The sequence below is a fragment of the Crocuta crocuta genome, unplaced genomic scaffold (genome assembly GCF_008692635.1).
Source record: "Crocuta crocuta isolate KB4526 unplaced genomic scaffold, BGI_CrCroc_1.0 scaffold168, whole genome shotgun sequence".
Classification (NCBI taxonomy): Eukaryota; Metazoa; Chordata; class Mammalia; order Carnivora; family Hyaenidae; genus Crocuta; species Crocuta crocuta.
In genome coordinates this window covers 6677145-6691737 of record NW_027532591.1, presented here as the reverse complement: position 1 = coordinate 6691737, position 14593 = coordinate 6677145, and the positions used below count along the sequence as shown (strand labels likewise).

The 14593-nt window shown below is 53.9% G+C and overlaps 2 protein-coding genes across 2 annotated transcripts in view; one reads left to right on the top strand and one right to left on the bottom strand.

The window, feature by feature from the left end:
- Positions 1 to 1231: 1231 nt before the first annotated feature.
- On the top strand, positions 1232 to 13547 carry FAM151A (family with sequence similarity 151 member A). Its single transcript, XM_077779746.1, has 8 exons — positions 1232 to 1358; positions 2322 to 2472; positions 7797 to 7945; positions 8954 to 9113; positions 10420 to 10644; positions 11368 to 11507; positions 12274 to 12417; positions 12874 to 13547. Exons 1-8 carry the CDS (start codon positions 1232 to 1234, stop codon positions 13545 to 13547), a joined length of 1770 nt encoding a protein of 589 aa, XP_077635872.1.
- The window catches only part of ACOT11 (acyl-CoA thioesterase 11), a 96480-nt gene continuing 91537 nt past the window's right edge, over positions 9651 to 14593 (bottom strand). The window contains exon 18 of the mRNA XM_077779785.1: positions 9651 to 13867. Coding sequence (XP_077635911.1) covers positions 13712 to 13867 — 156 coding nt within the window. The 3' untranslated portion in view covers positions 9651 to 13711. The remainder of the gene's footprint in view (positions 13868 to 14593) is intronic.

The following is a 14593-nucleotide window of genomic DNA, read 5'->3' as shown; positions in this document are numbered from 1 at the left end:
TCCTTGGCAGCCTAGTGTCCATTTCAGAGCGGTTCCAACTACTAGGAGCCACAGCTGGACGAGGTCCCTCTTCCTCCAAGGTGCAGCCTGCAGAAACCTCAGAGCCAAGAGAGGCAGGGAAGCTCACAGCTCACTGGCATCTTTCCTAAGAATAACGAGCGGCACATGGGGTGCTGGTTGGAAAGACCCTTTTCTCTTTGCCGTTGGGGGGGAAACGATGCTCTCACCTTCATCTTTGGTCTCAAGCCCCAGGCTTCTATATCCAGTGTCCTCCTGGGTAGTGACCCACAGCCGCCGTGACTCCACGAGATCTGAGCCAAACTCCCTCCTGACCTGCTCCCCACCACCCAGACTCCCTCCATCTGCCCACCTGGGCATCATTCATCATTCTAGATGGTCTTAACACGCACACACACACGTGCGTGCACTTTTGAATCAGTCAGTCTATCAGTTACCCTGATAGATTTCTCCGTGAGCCTCTGTAAACCAAAGTCCCTGTAACCTTACAGGTGATTCTTGGACTCATTTAAACGCCAGAGTCCCTGAAGCGGGGACAGTCTCTAACTTACTTCACACAGTGGGGCTCCCAGGACACCCTCAGAGTGAGGTGGTGACTCAGCCCCTACCCTATGGACTCACTGCCCCCGGAGTGGCTTGTGTAACCCAGGGCAGCATGCCAAGCCCATTGGCTTCAATCTCAGGTAGATAATCTATCAACCACAACCTGAGATGGAAGGAAAGTTCATATGCCTCGAGGCACATCTCATTTGTCCTTGTCATCAACCCTTGCCTGACCTTGGTGACTTCCAGGGGCAGGGCAGCAGAAGAAAAGAACAATCCAGCTGCTACCTTTTTGCGCAGGGGAAGCCCCAGGTCCGGGGGTGGGGGGAACACTCCTGTTCCAGGTCTCCAGGAAAGCAAGGTCAAGTCTGGAGTTTCCCAGCTCCCAGGCAGGAACAGAAAGACAGGCCATGGGGCCTTGGTCCAAGTGCTCAAAGGTTGTTGTGGAGGTGTTAGGACTTTCTGCTTGATTTGTTAAGATCCTGGGAGGGTGTGGAAAGAGGAGGAGGGTGGGGAGGGAGGAGGAGCCTCGGGGGCTGTCTCTGCACAAAGACATTCCTGACTGGGCTGGATGCCACATGGGGCTCCGGCTTCCCCTGGGATCCTAGCTACGGGGAGCCTCCGGGGTCCCTGGGCCTGAGGAGCTGGGAGACACTCCACAGAGAAGATCATGGCCTGCAAGAAGCAATGCTCCGGCAGCCGGACCAAGTGGGTCCTCATTGGCAGTGCCAGTGTGGTTCTGGTTTTCGCCTTTGGGCTGATCCTGAGCTTCGTGCTGCAGCAGCGCACCCAGCCAGGTAGGGGCTGCTCTGAAAGCCTCGTGTCCCATCCCACGTCCCCACAGAGACTCTGTCCCCAGAGGAAGGCCGCGTCAATCTTCCCCTCTTCCTCCACCAGGCTTCACTTGCCTTCAGCCCAGACCTTGGGCCCTGAATGGGGGGCCTTTTTGAAGATGACGGGGGCATCTTGGACGCAGCAGACTGAGCTCAGCTCATATCTCCCCCATGCCTGCTTCCCTCGGTGAAGGGCCCTTCCCTTCCCGCAGAAACGGGGAGGACAGCCTCCACTCTCCCTTCTGCTCATGTCTGTAGCCTCAATGTCTTGAGGCTTCTGCCTTCCTACCTTCTACCTTCCCTGCCAGCTGAGCACCCAGGCCTCCAGTGTCCTTGACCCCTGCTTTGGCTTCTCTGCCACCCGGTCTCTGTCTGCAGCCTGCTGTCTCCAGCCAGGGCTTACTCTGTAGCCCGTGAGATCTTGCTAAATACAAGCACCCCTCGCTGCCCTCAGCACACAGACAGCCACTTTGCTGGCGTTCACGGCCATTTACAACCTGATCACGATGCCCTTTGCAATCCTGCCTGCTCCATGTCCCTACTGCTATTTGTACCACGCCAGTGGCTGTTCCTCTAGGTGACCACCCTCTTTCCTTCGGCCCAGCCTTTGCTTGTACCGTTCTCCCCATCAGGAATAACCCAGTCCGCCTTTTCTATCACATTCGCACCCGTCCTCAAGGCCCCCTTGCATGTCCCCTCCTCTGTAAACATCCTGACTGCCTAGGCTGGTCTGGGGTCTCCTTGTGCCCAGGAGCCCACATATTTCACATGCGCGGAGCCCTGAGGGCTCCAAGTCCCCCTGTCTGTCTGCCAGATGGAGAGCTGGACACACGCTGGGAGCCCAGGGAGGGTCAGTGGGATGAATGGACAGGAGTCTTAAGCAGAGGCTAGAACTGATGCTAACAGCCCCCTTGGGCTCCATTCCAGGCTGTGAGCAGGAGGCGGTCTGCCGCCCCGACGCAGACATGCTGGACTACCTTCAGAGCCTGGGCCACATCAGCCACCGAGATGGCCTGCTGGTCACCTGGTACCACGCTGCCAACAGCCAGAAGGAGATGGAGGCTGCTCTAAGCAGTAAGTCTGGCTGCCAGGACGGGGACAGGCCGGGGCAGGGGTGGAGGAGATGGGGGAAGAGCGGAGGTGGGGGTGAGACAGCGCTACCTATGAGGCAGCATTATGGTTAGAACCAGATGTCTGATTCCAAAGTCGCCATGTCCTGCCCTCCGTCCTGCTGTCCCTTCCACAACCTGGAAGCGACAGCTGTCCCTGCCTAGCCTGTGGAAGCCACAAGGTAGATGAGTTTGAGGCCCAGTGCTATCAAAAACAAGCTATGGAATGCCTCCGAGTCTCCAATTCAGACCCGATTATTGTAAGCAGTCAGCGGCCCTGGGGTAGCAGACGAGCGATCTGCCCCCACCATACCAGGACTTTGGCCAAGAAGGAAGCCAATGGCTCCAGCCAGGCAGTGTCAATCGCGAGGGCCATGGAGAGGTCCCCCCAGCACAGCATCAGGGCTCCGGAGAGAGCCCCGGGCCCAGTGTTCTCGCTGAGGGTCCTGCCAGATCCCTGGATAGGCTTCTAGGAGAAGGGTGGTGCCACAACTGGGGTGGGGACCCTGGGTGGGACCCAGGGACAAGGTTAGGCTGGGGAAATCTTGGATATGAACTGACTTCTATGCGGAGAGGAGGGGCCAGAGCCAAGATCTGGGAGGCAGACACAGCCAGGTTCAAACCTTACCTTGGCCCTCTCTCTACTGGCAGAGTGGTTCCGGACAGGTGACTTCCCCTGTCTGCACTTCGGTTGTTCCCTCTGCAGAATACGGATTGGTAGGATTTCCGTATCGTTTATCATCCAAACCAGGGCACTTGCGATAGTGAGAGAAATCATCACTGAAAATTATGTGGTGCCAACAGGGGTGCCTGGGCGGCGCAGTCAGTTAAGTGTCTGACTCTTGACCTCAGCTCAGGTCATGATCTCACGGTTTGTGAGTTTGAGCCCCGCGTCAGGCTCTGCACTAATGACGCGGAGCCGCTTGGGGGTCTGTCTCTCCTCTCTGCACCTCCCCCCCAATTGTGCACGTGCTCTCTCGCTCCTCTCTCTCAAAATAAATAATAAAAACAAACTTAAAAGAATTATGCAGAGACACTAGAAATACACTAGACTCTCCCAGGCAAAGGGGGAGGCATGGTCACTCTAGTTAAGTGAGTTCCTCCATGTAAATAATGATTAACATTTAGTGAATGCCTAACCAGGGATATCTTAATTAAATAATTCTTGTAAATGAGGAAAAGGAGGCCCAGAGAGGTCAAGTAACCTGTCAGAGGTAACAGATTGCAAACAGGAGCGCTGGGGCCAGTAGGTAGTCATCGGTTCAGAGCCTGCCCATGGGCCAGGGTGATGTCCCACCTGGCTGTGACGGGTAAAGGTCCTGGCGTGTGGGGTGGGACGGGGGAGGCCTCCCTAACCTCTTCCTGTCCCCTCAGGAGACAGCCCTCTTTCCCTCCTCACTTGTTCCTGCCTAACACCCCACCCAAACACGTCAGCCTCCAGATTCCGCATCTAGAAGGCAAGTAACCACTTTTCCTGACAAGAGAGGACTTTTTTGAGAAAGCTGGGTCTAGGTGGCAATCGCAAGGAGGCAGGTCAGGTCCAGAATGCACTTTCTGCGGGCCTTCAGTCCAACTCACTGAGTGTGCACTGAGCCCCTGCTCTGGGTCAATCTCAAGAGGAAGGTTGAGAAATGAGTAAGATGTGACCTTGTCTCCATGGGGCTCACAGTGCCTTAAGGGAGGCAGCTAGTGCGAATCAAGCCAGGCGGCAGCATCAGAAGGTCACCGGGGCTCAGAGATGGCTCTTGATGCACCCTGTCTCCCCGAGACTGGAGCTGGCCCCCACTGGCTGGGGAAGGAGACAGCTGCACATCCATTCTCATGAGCTACCTCTCACCTGCACCCCCACCTGCTTCCGTCCTAGCTTCTCTGGGCCTCACTGGGGCCCAAGCCTTTTGGACCCCTCTCTCTTCATCTTTTTTTTTTAAATGCTTATTTGTTTTTGATTTTTTTTTAATGTTTTATTTATTTCTGAGAGAGAGAGAGAGAGACAGTGTGAACAGGAGAGGGTCAGAGAGAGAGGGAGACACAAAATACGAAACAGGCTCCAGGCTCTGAGCTGGATGTCAGCACAGAGCCCGATGCGGGGCTCAAACCCACAAACTGTGAGATCATGACCTGAGCCGAAGTCGGACACTTAACCGACTGAGCCACCCAGGTACCCCAGTGATTATTTGTTTTTGAAAAAGAGAGAGAGAGAGACAGAGTGTGTGCAGGGGAGGGCCAGAGAGAGAGGGAAACACAGAATCTGAAGCAGGCTCCAGGCTCTCAGCTGATAGCACCGAGCCCGACACATGGCTCACGAACCACAAGGGCAGATCTGAGCTAAAGTAGGACACTTAACCGACTGAGCCACCTAGGTGCACTCCTCCTCTCCCTCCCACCCCCCACCCTACTCTCTGCATCTTAACCAAAAGTTAAGATGAGAAAGAAATTTGTGCTCAAGTCATCAAAATGAAGGCTGCCTTCATCAAGCCCTTTACAGTTTGACAATGTGCTTGAACATCCGCGTCCTATTTTCATGGCCTGGGGAGGCTCATCCCCATCTTGCCAATGACAAGCCCAGGGAGTCCCACCCTCTGGAAGTAGGATCTATAATAGGATGAGATGGGATGATGTGGAATGCCCAGCTGACTGCTACAGACAGCATGGCACTCACCTTCCTCTCCTGGGAATCCAGGCACCTAGATTGTAGAGAAATCTGCAAAAGTTGTCTTAACTTTGGCCAAGTTTTCTTTTCTTTCAAGTTTTCTGTTTTCTTTTACCTTTCTGGACCTGGGCTTATTGATCTTGACTTTTCTATCATTAATTCATTCAGTTGTTCATCATTCAACAACTATTTTTGAAGCCCTTTTTTTTGAGGCCTGATACCATCTAGGCACCGGAAATTCATGCAATGGTCAATCCAGACCTGGCCCCTCCTCCCTGGTGCCTACAATGAGGAAGGTTGACACTAATTGAGCAGTTACATGGGGCCAAGCACAGAAAAGAGTAGAACAAAAGCAGGTGACTAAGTCGGACTGGGCATGGGGCTCAGGCACAGCCTCCCTGGGGAAGTGATATATTAAGCCAACACTAACAGGAGCAGAAGGTGGCTGAGTAAAGCTGCAGAGGAAAGAGTGTTGCCAAGGTGACAACCATGAGTAAGAGGCCAGAGAAGGGCAGACACAAGTTCAAGCCTCACTATTCCAAGTGAGGTCCATGGACCAAGGGCCTGGGTGTGGCTAGGGAGCTGGTTAGATATGCAATATCTCAGTCCCGCCCCTGATCCCACTGATCAGAATTTGAATTTTTTAAATATATTTTTTAAATGTTTATTTCTTAATTTTGCGAGAGAGAGAGCACACACGCAGGGGAGGGGCGGAGAGAGAATCCCAAGCATGATCCTCACTGTTCGTGAAGAGCCCCATGCGGGGCTCCATCTCACACACTGTGGGACCAAGACCTGAGCTGAAAGCAAAAGTCAGATGCCTAACTGACTCAGCCACCCAGGCTCCCCCACAACTTGAATATTAACAGTTCTGAGCGCTTCATGCACACATTAATGTTGCAGAAGCTAGAGGGGCCGGAACCTAGAGATCGGGGGAGAGGGGGACTCAAGGTGAGATTGGAAATTTTGTCAGGGCCTAAGCCTGGCCATGCAGGACCGCAAGGGCTATGGTAAGGAGTTTAGATTTGATTCCAAGGGTAATGGGTGGGGCTGTTTGGTTGGTTTTTTTGTTTGTTTTTTAATATTTTTTAATTTATTTCTAGGAGAGAGAGAGAGACAGTGTGAGCAGGGGAGGGTCAGAGAGAGAGGGAGTCACAGACTGAAACAGGCTCCAGGCTCCGAGCTGGCAGTCAGCACAGAGCCCGATGCGGGGCTCGAACCCACGAACCGCGAGATCATGACCTAAGTGAAAGTCGGACGCTTAACCGACTAAGCCACCCAGGCGCCCCGCTGTTTCGTTGTTTTTATAGGAAGTGACAGGATCAGGTATGCGTTTAGAAAACTCACTCTAGTTGCTATGTGTAGAGAATGGACTTTAAGGGGAACCAGGCTAGAGGTGAGAGGTCAGGAGAAAAGGCCCCTTCTGATGCCAAGTGCCTGTGATGGTGCAGAGATGAACTTGACCCCTCCCTCCCTCCACTGCGCACCCCAAATGCAGAGTGACCCTGGCAGGGTCTTCCAGGTCTGCTCCCATGGGGAAGGCCTTAGCTCTCTCCTAGATCAAACCCTAGAAGACAGGGTTTTAAAAATTGAAATTTAAAAGTTAAAATAACAATGCTCAGTGCTGGAAGGGTGCAGGGAGATGGGCAAGCTTATGTGCTTCAGGTGAGAATATGAATCAGAACACTTTTTCTAGACAGTGACTTGATAATATGGACTTTTTTTTTTTTAATGTTTACTTGTTTGCTTTTTGAGAGAGAGCATGAGTTGGGCAGGGACAGAGAGAGAGGGAGAGAGAGAATCCCAAGCAGGCTCCTCGCCGACAGCACAGAGCCCGATGCAGGGCTCAATCCCACAAACCTTGAGATTATGACCTGAGCCAAAATCAAGAGTTGGATGCTTAACCGACTGAGCCACCCAGGCACCTCCAATAATATAGACTTTAAAAATGACCCTTCATGGGGCGCCTGGGTGGCTTAGTCGGTTAAGCATCCAACTCTTGATTTTGGCTCAGGTCATAATCTCAAGGTTTGTGGGATTGAGCCCTGCATCGGGCTCTGTGCTGTCGGCGAGGAGCCTGCTTGGGATTCTCTCTCTCCCTCTCTCTCTGACCCTCCCCTGCTCACGCTGTCTCTCTCTCTCTCCATCCTAGAAATAAATAAAAATTTTTTTAAAAAAAGACCCTTCATGGCCCTAACTCAATTCCACAAGTAGGTATTTGAAATAATTCAAAAAGCAGGATAAAAATATGTATCACTTGTTAGCAAAAAATTAAAAACTACCAAAATATCTCAGGAATAGAGGTGGTTAACTAAATCATGGTGAGCAACCTCAACCAGAGTCTTTGTAGCCTTTTTTCTTTTTTAATAAGACATAGAGGATTGTGAAGATGTCATCATACTGAAAGAAAAAGATTAAAAAATTATGAATGTAGTGTGGTCTCAATTGTGTAAAAACCATAAGTAAACAAACATAGAAGAAAATAAATCAAAACATGAACCATGATGGAAATGTAGAGGAATTGCTTTTTTCCTGCTTTTCTGTACTTCCTAAATGTTCTTTGATACATGTATAATACTTTGGTAATGAGGCAAAAAGAGTTTTAAAGGAACTGATTGAGTTGTATGCTTCTTGCCCAGGCAGCGCCATGGTCCTGGAGGCAGATGTCACTGTAGAAGGATTCAACACGGTCAATGAGACAGGAGTCCCCATCATGGCACACCCCCCAGCCATCTACAGCGATAACACCCTGCAGCAGTGGCTAGAGGCTGTGCTGGCTTCTTCACAGAAGGGTGAGGACTCTCTCAGCCCCTCTCCAGCTCCCCTGGGAGCCAGGCCAGTCCCAGTCTCATGGCTCATTGTCTGAGCTTTCGGGGCAGGGGGAGAGGGGGCCTGTTCCAGTGACCCAGGGAATTCCAAGTGAGGTGGGGGGTGGGAAAGTGCCAACGTGTTCAGGCTGTTCCCTCCCGAATCCTCCACACTGGGGATGGCCTGTTCAAAGCCCAGCTCTGCCCTTCCCTCCCGGGTCCCTTTGCCAATTTCCATCTGAATCTAGGCATCAAGATGTCCCCCTCACGCCTCCCCCCATGTCCTTCACCCCTTCACCACGTGCCGACCCCAAACTCAGCCGCTCTGGTCTTCCCTCCACCACAGCCACCAGGCACATCTGCGTGAGATTCCCAAAATGCCAGTTTTGTCATGGCACCCCCCTCTTTAGCCCTGCATGGTTCCCCACTGTCCTCGAACAAAGTGTCATCGCCTTGGCCTGGCTTTCAACACCCCTCTCCCAGTCCCCAGCCTCGCCCCTGCAGCTCTCTTCATCACCAGCCCCTGGCTGCCTGAATGGACAGGGCTTTGTTCACGGGGGCCCTTCCTCTACCTTGATGGCCCTCCTCTACTCAAACATGCCTCCCTGCAGGCTGAGTGACCTCCACACAGGCTTAGGCGGCTTAGGAGCCTCTAAGCCTGCCCTTTCCAAGAACCGTGGTCTCTTTTCATCAGATGCTTGACGACCCCCACACCAGCCCAAGTCCAAGCCCTTAGCCTCCCCACTCCCCTGGGGGTGGGGGCAGAAGCTCATTCCAGTAGAGGCAGGTCCTTCCTCTGTGGGTTAGCTCTGCCTCTTTGAAAGCCCTCTTCTCACCCAGCAGGAATCTGGTGTCTGGCTTCCCTCCTCTTCCCCTCCCAGCCCCAAAAACACACACACCATACCTGCTCACCGCTCTAGGAAGTCAAGTCTGCTGGTGCCTCCTGCCCTGAGAAAGGCCATTTCCCCAAGTTCTTGGCCCCCTCCCCCACAGGCATCAAACTGGACTTTAAGAGCCTCAAGGCTGTGGGCCCCTCCCTGGCCCTCCTGCGGCAGCTCACAGAGGATGGGAGAGTCAGAAGACCTGTGTGGATCAATGCGGACATCCTGAGGGGCCCCAATGTGCCCATCTCAATTGAGGTCAATGCCACACAGTGAGTGTTCGCCTCTCTGTCCCAGCTGCGTCTGGCCCTCTTCCTCCAACATCTGGCACAGAAGGTGCTCAGGGCCCTTTTATTGAGTTTACCTCCAGATACACCCTGTCATCTACCTCTGAGTCTTTGCACATGCTGTTCCCTCTGCCTTGAATGCCTTTCCCCCATTCCCTGATGAAGCTTTGCCCAGTCATTACCTCCTCCAAAAACTATCCTGACATCCCAGGCTGCCGAGAACCTTCATCCACACTTGCCTCCTAACACAGCCGTGATTTCATTGGGCTGTCACTGCCAGATGACAGGTTTGTACCCCTACTACACTGGATTCCTGGCGGGCAGATGGGGCCCAGTCCTTTCTGTATCCCCAATGACCAAGGCAGTTCTTGGCCTGCTAGAAAAAAGCCTAAAAGTGCTAACCCCTTCCCAAGCCCCCCTGAAATCCTGGCAGTGTGTCCAATCTGACCTTGACCTAGCAACACCAGGTTAGGACTATCTCCTCCCATTCTGCAGAAAAGAAAGCTGACCAGTAATCAAGGCTCAATTTATTGAATGTTTATTATGTGCCTAGTCACTGTTTCAAAAGGTACTTGTGTTATCAAGAGAATGAGGTAGGTACTATTATTTTCACTTTATTAACAGAAGAATGATCTCATTGAAGTTATACTACTGGCCTAACTCTAATCATTGCAAAACAAAGGTCCAAAGCCAGGCCTTTCTGATTCTAACATCCATCTCTCCATCTGTCCAGCCAGCTGGCCAACAACCCATCCATCCTGTATTCATTTGAGGTCCATTTGGAAAGCAGCAGTTGGGAAAATGCAGTCAGTGGCCCCAAGAAAAATATGGCTGTTTGGAGTGTTGATGTTACTCAATAGTTTGGGGAAAGGACGGGGTAACATTGTTTCTCTATTAAAATTTCTATCAGGGCAAAATTTAAATGAAATTTAAAAATAAAATCTGAAGCTTTGGAGACTCACAGTTGGCAGAGTCCAAATCCCCACATCCAGGGGCCCTGGCTTGCATCCCCTGCCCTACCAGAAGGGACGCCACCTTTGAAATCAAAGATGTTGAATGAGCTGCACAAGGTTACAGAGTCGGAACCTAAACCTAGACCGCCCTGACTCCAAAGTCCATGCTTTATTTATAGGACGTAAATATGTCACTTCTGTTCTTTAGGACTCTGCTCCTGTCCTTATAGTCTATATTCACCAGGCCTTGCCATTTCCTAGCACGGTGATGGGATCCCAGGAGATGGGGAAGGGGCCAGCAAGGCTCTCAAAGACCTGTGTCTCTGATTTCTCTGCAGGTTCCTGGCCTTGGTCCAGGAGAACTATCCTGAGGCCACCCTGTCTCCGGGCTGGACCACCCTCTATGTGCCCCTGTTCCCGAACAGAACGTACACCCGAGCCATGGTGGAGAAGATGCAGGGGCTGGTGGGAGCACTGCCACAGAAGGTCACCTTCCCTGTGCGGGCTGTCATGGTGCGGGCTGCCTGGCCCCACTTCAGCTGGCTGCTGGGCCAATCCCAGAGGTGAAAACTCCCAGGCCTTAGCCCCTGAGCCACCAAGCCCACCCCCAGGCACGGATGCCTCCAGACGCTTAAACATATTTGTCTAATATCAGCTGGTGCTCAAATCCCCTACTACCTCCCTGATTTCTGCTTGTATACCTCTGGTGACAGGCTGCTCACTACCACTTGAGGCAGCTAGTCCATTGGTAGATAACATCCACCTGATGGAAAGTCTTCTGCCCATGGGAGCCAGGGGTGCCCCGGGCCCGCACAGCCTGCACCTTCAACCTCTGCCCAGGATCGTCCTGCAGGAGTTAAGGGACTCCCCATGTGCACTCCTGCAGTCTGTTCCTAGCTGCCCAGCCCCACTTCCTCAGCCACTTCCCATGGGAGTCCCAAGGCTGTCACCTCCCCCCTCCACACCTAACTCTCCCTCGCTGCCCTGTATCCATGCCTTTCTGTCCTTGTTCATTTCCTAAGACCAGGAACAGAAATTCTGAGGAGGCAGGGCAAGCCGTCCGCGCCATCCTTCTCAGCCTCTGCTGTCACTCTTCATTCCTGAAGGCCCCTGTGGCTTTTTCTGCCCCTGAGAAGCAGGTCCTTCTCAGGGAGAAGGGGCTGGTGGGAAGCTGGAGGTCACATGCTCTATTCCTGCCTCGCCTAGGGTCCGGTTCTGAGCACAGGGGTGGGGCTGAGGACCCTGCTGGGCCCAGGCAGGTACTGAGCTGGCTTTCTGGGCTCCAGGTACAGCCTGACGCTGTGGCAGGGTGCCTTGGACCCCGTGTCGGTGGACGATCTCCTCTATGTCCGAGACAACAGTGCCTCTCACCAAATCTACTATGATCTCTTCGAACCTGTCCTGTCGCAGTTCAAGCAGCTGGCTGGTAGGGAGGGGTGTGGCAGGTGGGAAGGGGGTGGGCCTGGATTCTGCACAGAGCAGCGTTTGGTGGACAACGGGGCAGAGCTGGAGGGGGTGAGGCATCGGAAGGGGAAAATCCTGGGTCTAACTGGGTCAAGGAATCCTTTTAAGCACCTATTGTGTGCCAGACCTCAGTATGGTTTGCTATGCAAGCCTCCTATCCAGGAAGCCGTGATTCTGTTTTATAGATGGAGAAACTGATGTACAGGGCAGTTAAGTAATCTACACAGTCATTTGCCTGTGCATAGCACAGCTTAGACTGGAACCCAGGAAATCCCAAACCCCAGGTACTTTTCCCTTACAGCATAGTTCCTCAGAGACTGCCCCACCCCACTGTACCCACTAATCAGTGACCCAGATGCTACCGTTCCCTTGTCCAAACCCTTCACTCCCTTGACCCTGAACCTAGGAGGGCCTGCAGTTAAGCCATCCCCAAGGGAACCCATCAGACTCAACATTGCTGCACAGGTGCCATCTAGGTGACGGGAGGGGGAGTTCCAGCTTGGGGGCCAGGCACACATGGCTCCATGGGGTTCCAACCCCAGCAATCTGCTCGTTGGCTGCAGGACCTTGGGCCACAAGGTCCAATAATCTTATAATCTCCAATGGAGTCCATTGGAGTGAGCAAGCCTGGGGGGTTGCTGTGAGGCTTAGAACGTATGCAGACACAGGGTGCACAGAAGGCACTCTGTGAATGGTGGCCACTTCATCTTGAAATTTGGGCCCCACAGCAAATGCCACACGGAAGCAGATTTACTACACGGGAGGCAGCCTGATCCCACTTCTCCAGTCCCCTGGGGGGGACGGCCTGAGCGTGGAGTGGCTGGTTCCTGACATCCAGGGCAACGGAAGAGCAGCAACAGTTAGCCTCCCAGGTAAGGTCTGCCTTTAGCTCTGTGCTCCTAGATAAACTGGGGCAGGGTGGGGGGGGTTCCTTTGCTTGGGGTAGGAACCTAGGGTCTCTGGTACCATGGCAACGTGCTGGCTGCCCTGGTGGTGGAGTACAATGATATCAAGAGCACAGGATTCCTAGCCTTCAGTGCCCTTGAGCCCTGAGCTATATCTGCTGCTGGAGAGGCCGGCCCAGGCCCCAGGGCTGAGCCCCAGTCAAAGGCCAAGAGCTGAGTTAGCAGCTGATCGTGTCATTCTCATGCGCCCCGGGCACATTTACAAAGCAACCCTTCCTCCTAGAGCCTGGACCAACCAACAAATCTCAGCAGATGGAGAACCAGCTTCTCCTTTCCCACCCCGTTCAGCAGGGCCTCTGTCACCCCCCGACACCCCACCATAACCCAAACTCCTGACACGACTGCCTGCATTGCCTTTTCCAGACAGAGAAGCCATGATCCTGCTGAACGTTAGCCTTCAGGAGCCTGCGGCCAAGGACCCGGTGCCCATCGTACACGTCCCAGGAGCTCCCGCCCTGACGCTGGAGTCCTGCCTGCAGCAGCTCGCTGGGCGTCCTGGCCACTGGGGTGTCCATCTGCACATAGCAGAGCCCTCTGCCCTCCAGCCCTCCCTGGCCATGCTGGCCCACCTCTCCGCCCTCGGCCAGCTGCCTCGGCCCGTGTGGATCGGGGCCACAGTCTCCCATGGCAGTTTTGCGGTGCCGGGCCACCTGGCCGGCAAGGAGTTGCTTACAGCTGTGGCTGAGATTTTCCCCCACGTGACGGTGGCACCAGGTTGGCCTGAGGAGACGCTGGGTAGCGGCTACAGCGAACAGCTGCTTGAAGATATGCTGGAGCTGTGCCGGGGCCTCTGGCAACCCGTGTCCTTCCAGCTGCGGGCTGGGCTGCTGGGCCAGAACACGACCGGCGTTGTGGCCAGACTGCTGGCCGCCTCCCCCAGGGCCACGGTCACGGTGGCGCACGGCCCGTTGGGGGACAGCTATGCATCCGTGCGGGCGGCGCTGCTGGCAGCCAGGGCCGTGGACAAGACCCGGAGCTACTACAGACTGCCCCACAGCTTCCGCGAAGCCTTGCTGGAGGATGTTGGCAGGAACTGAGCGCCCGGTGGCACTGGGCAGGTGGACATCTGGGTTAAGGCTTCCCACGGGGGAGGCGGAAAGGAATAAATGCCCCTGCCTTCCTCGGTGCACTGCACGTGTATCCCTGGGGACCGGATGGCGGGGTGGGGGGAGAGTGGGCAGGGGGTGGCCACTGAGGGTGCCTAGAGGGTCTGGAGGCTGGGGGCCAGATCGTTCCTGTTGTCCAAGAGGAACTGCTCGCAAGCCTTGAAGGTGGTATAGAACTCAGAAGAGAGACCAGCCACGTTGGTGGTCACGTAGTTGAGAAAGCCTGGAGTCGCCTGGTTGTAGTAGGACACCTGCAGGACAGGAAGCCACATTCAGGGAGGCGGGGCAGGGGGCAGGGCAGGGAGAGAGACGGGTGGGCACGAGGTGGGCAGGAAAGGCAGCAAGTACAAGGCTCTAGAAGATGACTGGTGTGACCTCCTCCAGCAGGCTTTCCTGACCTCTCTTCTGGGGACTGAAAAACACGGTACCGTCACATGCCTCTATCAGGTTGGGGAGGTTCTGGAGGACAGGGACTGGGTCTCCAGAGCCCGGCACTGATAAATGGCGGTATTCTAGGGCCATAGAAACAAGTTAGAAATAAGCCCAGGGATCGTGCTGAGAAGCTCATCAGGTCAAGTGTATTAAGTCAGCAGACACCAACCCAGTCCCTACCTGGACGGGTCTTGGGGGCCTGAAGCAGAGGTGCCCCGAGGATGCAGAGCTGTGATACCCACCCCCTTGCTCACTTTTAGCCTCCTCCCCAACATTTTCAATTAGCACTGGCTGCCCTGATGAGTTTTATGGGCCCTGAGAGCCATATAAAACCTTCCCAGACGAGAGAGGTATATAGAAGTAAATAAATAATGAGATGAATTTTAGAACAGAACCCAGGCCTCGGCCCTCAGCATCCAGAGCTTTCTCCAAGACCCTGGAGTCTTTTCTCTCTCAGATTAGATCTTAATGAAGGCTTGTTTTTAGCCCCTGACCCTCTTAGGCTGCCCCAAGCCAGCAGACAGGCTGCAGATGGGTGGGGCCCG

What these genes read in the sequence shown, in the direction of transcription:
- FAM151A (XM_077779746.1), top strand. Translation starts at nt 1,232, where the DNA reads ATGGCCTGCAAGAAGCAATGCTCCGGCAGCCGGACCAAGTGGGTCCTC. An exon ending in ATTGAGGTCAATGCCACACA is followed by an intron (nt 9,114 to 10,419) that starts GTGAGTGTTCGC and finishes ATTTCTCTGCAG; the next exon opens with GTTCCTGGCCTTGGTCCAGG. An exon ending in GCAGTTCAAGCAGCTGGCTG is followed by an intron (nt 11,508 to 12,273) that starts GTAGGGAGGGGT and finishes TGGGCCCCACAG; the next exon opens with CAAATGCCACACGGAAGCAG.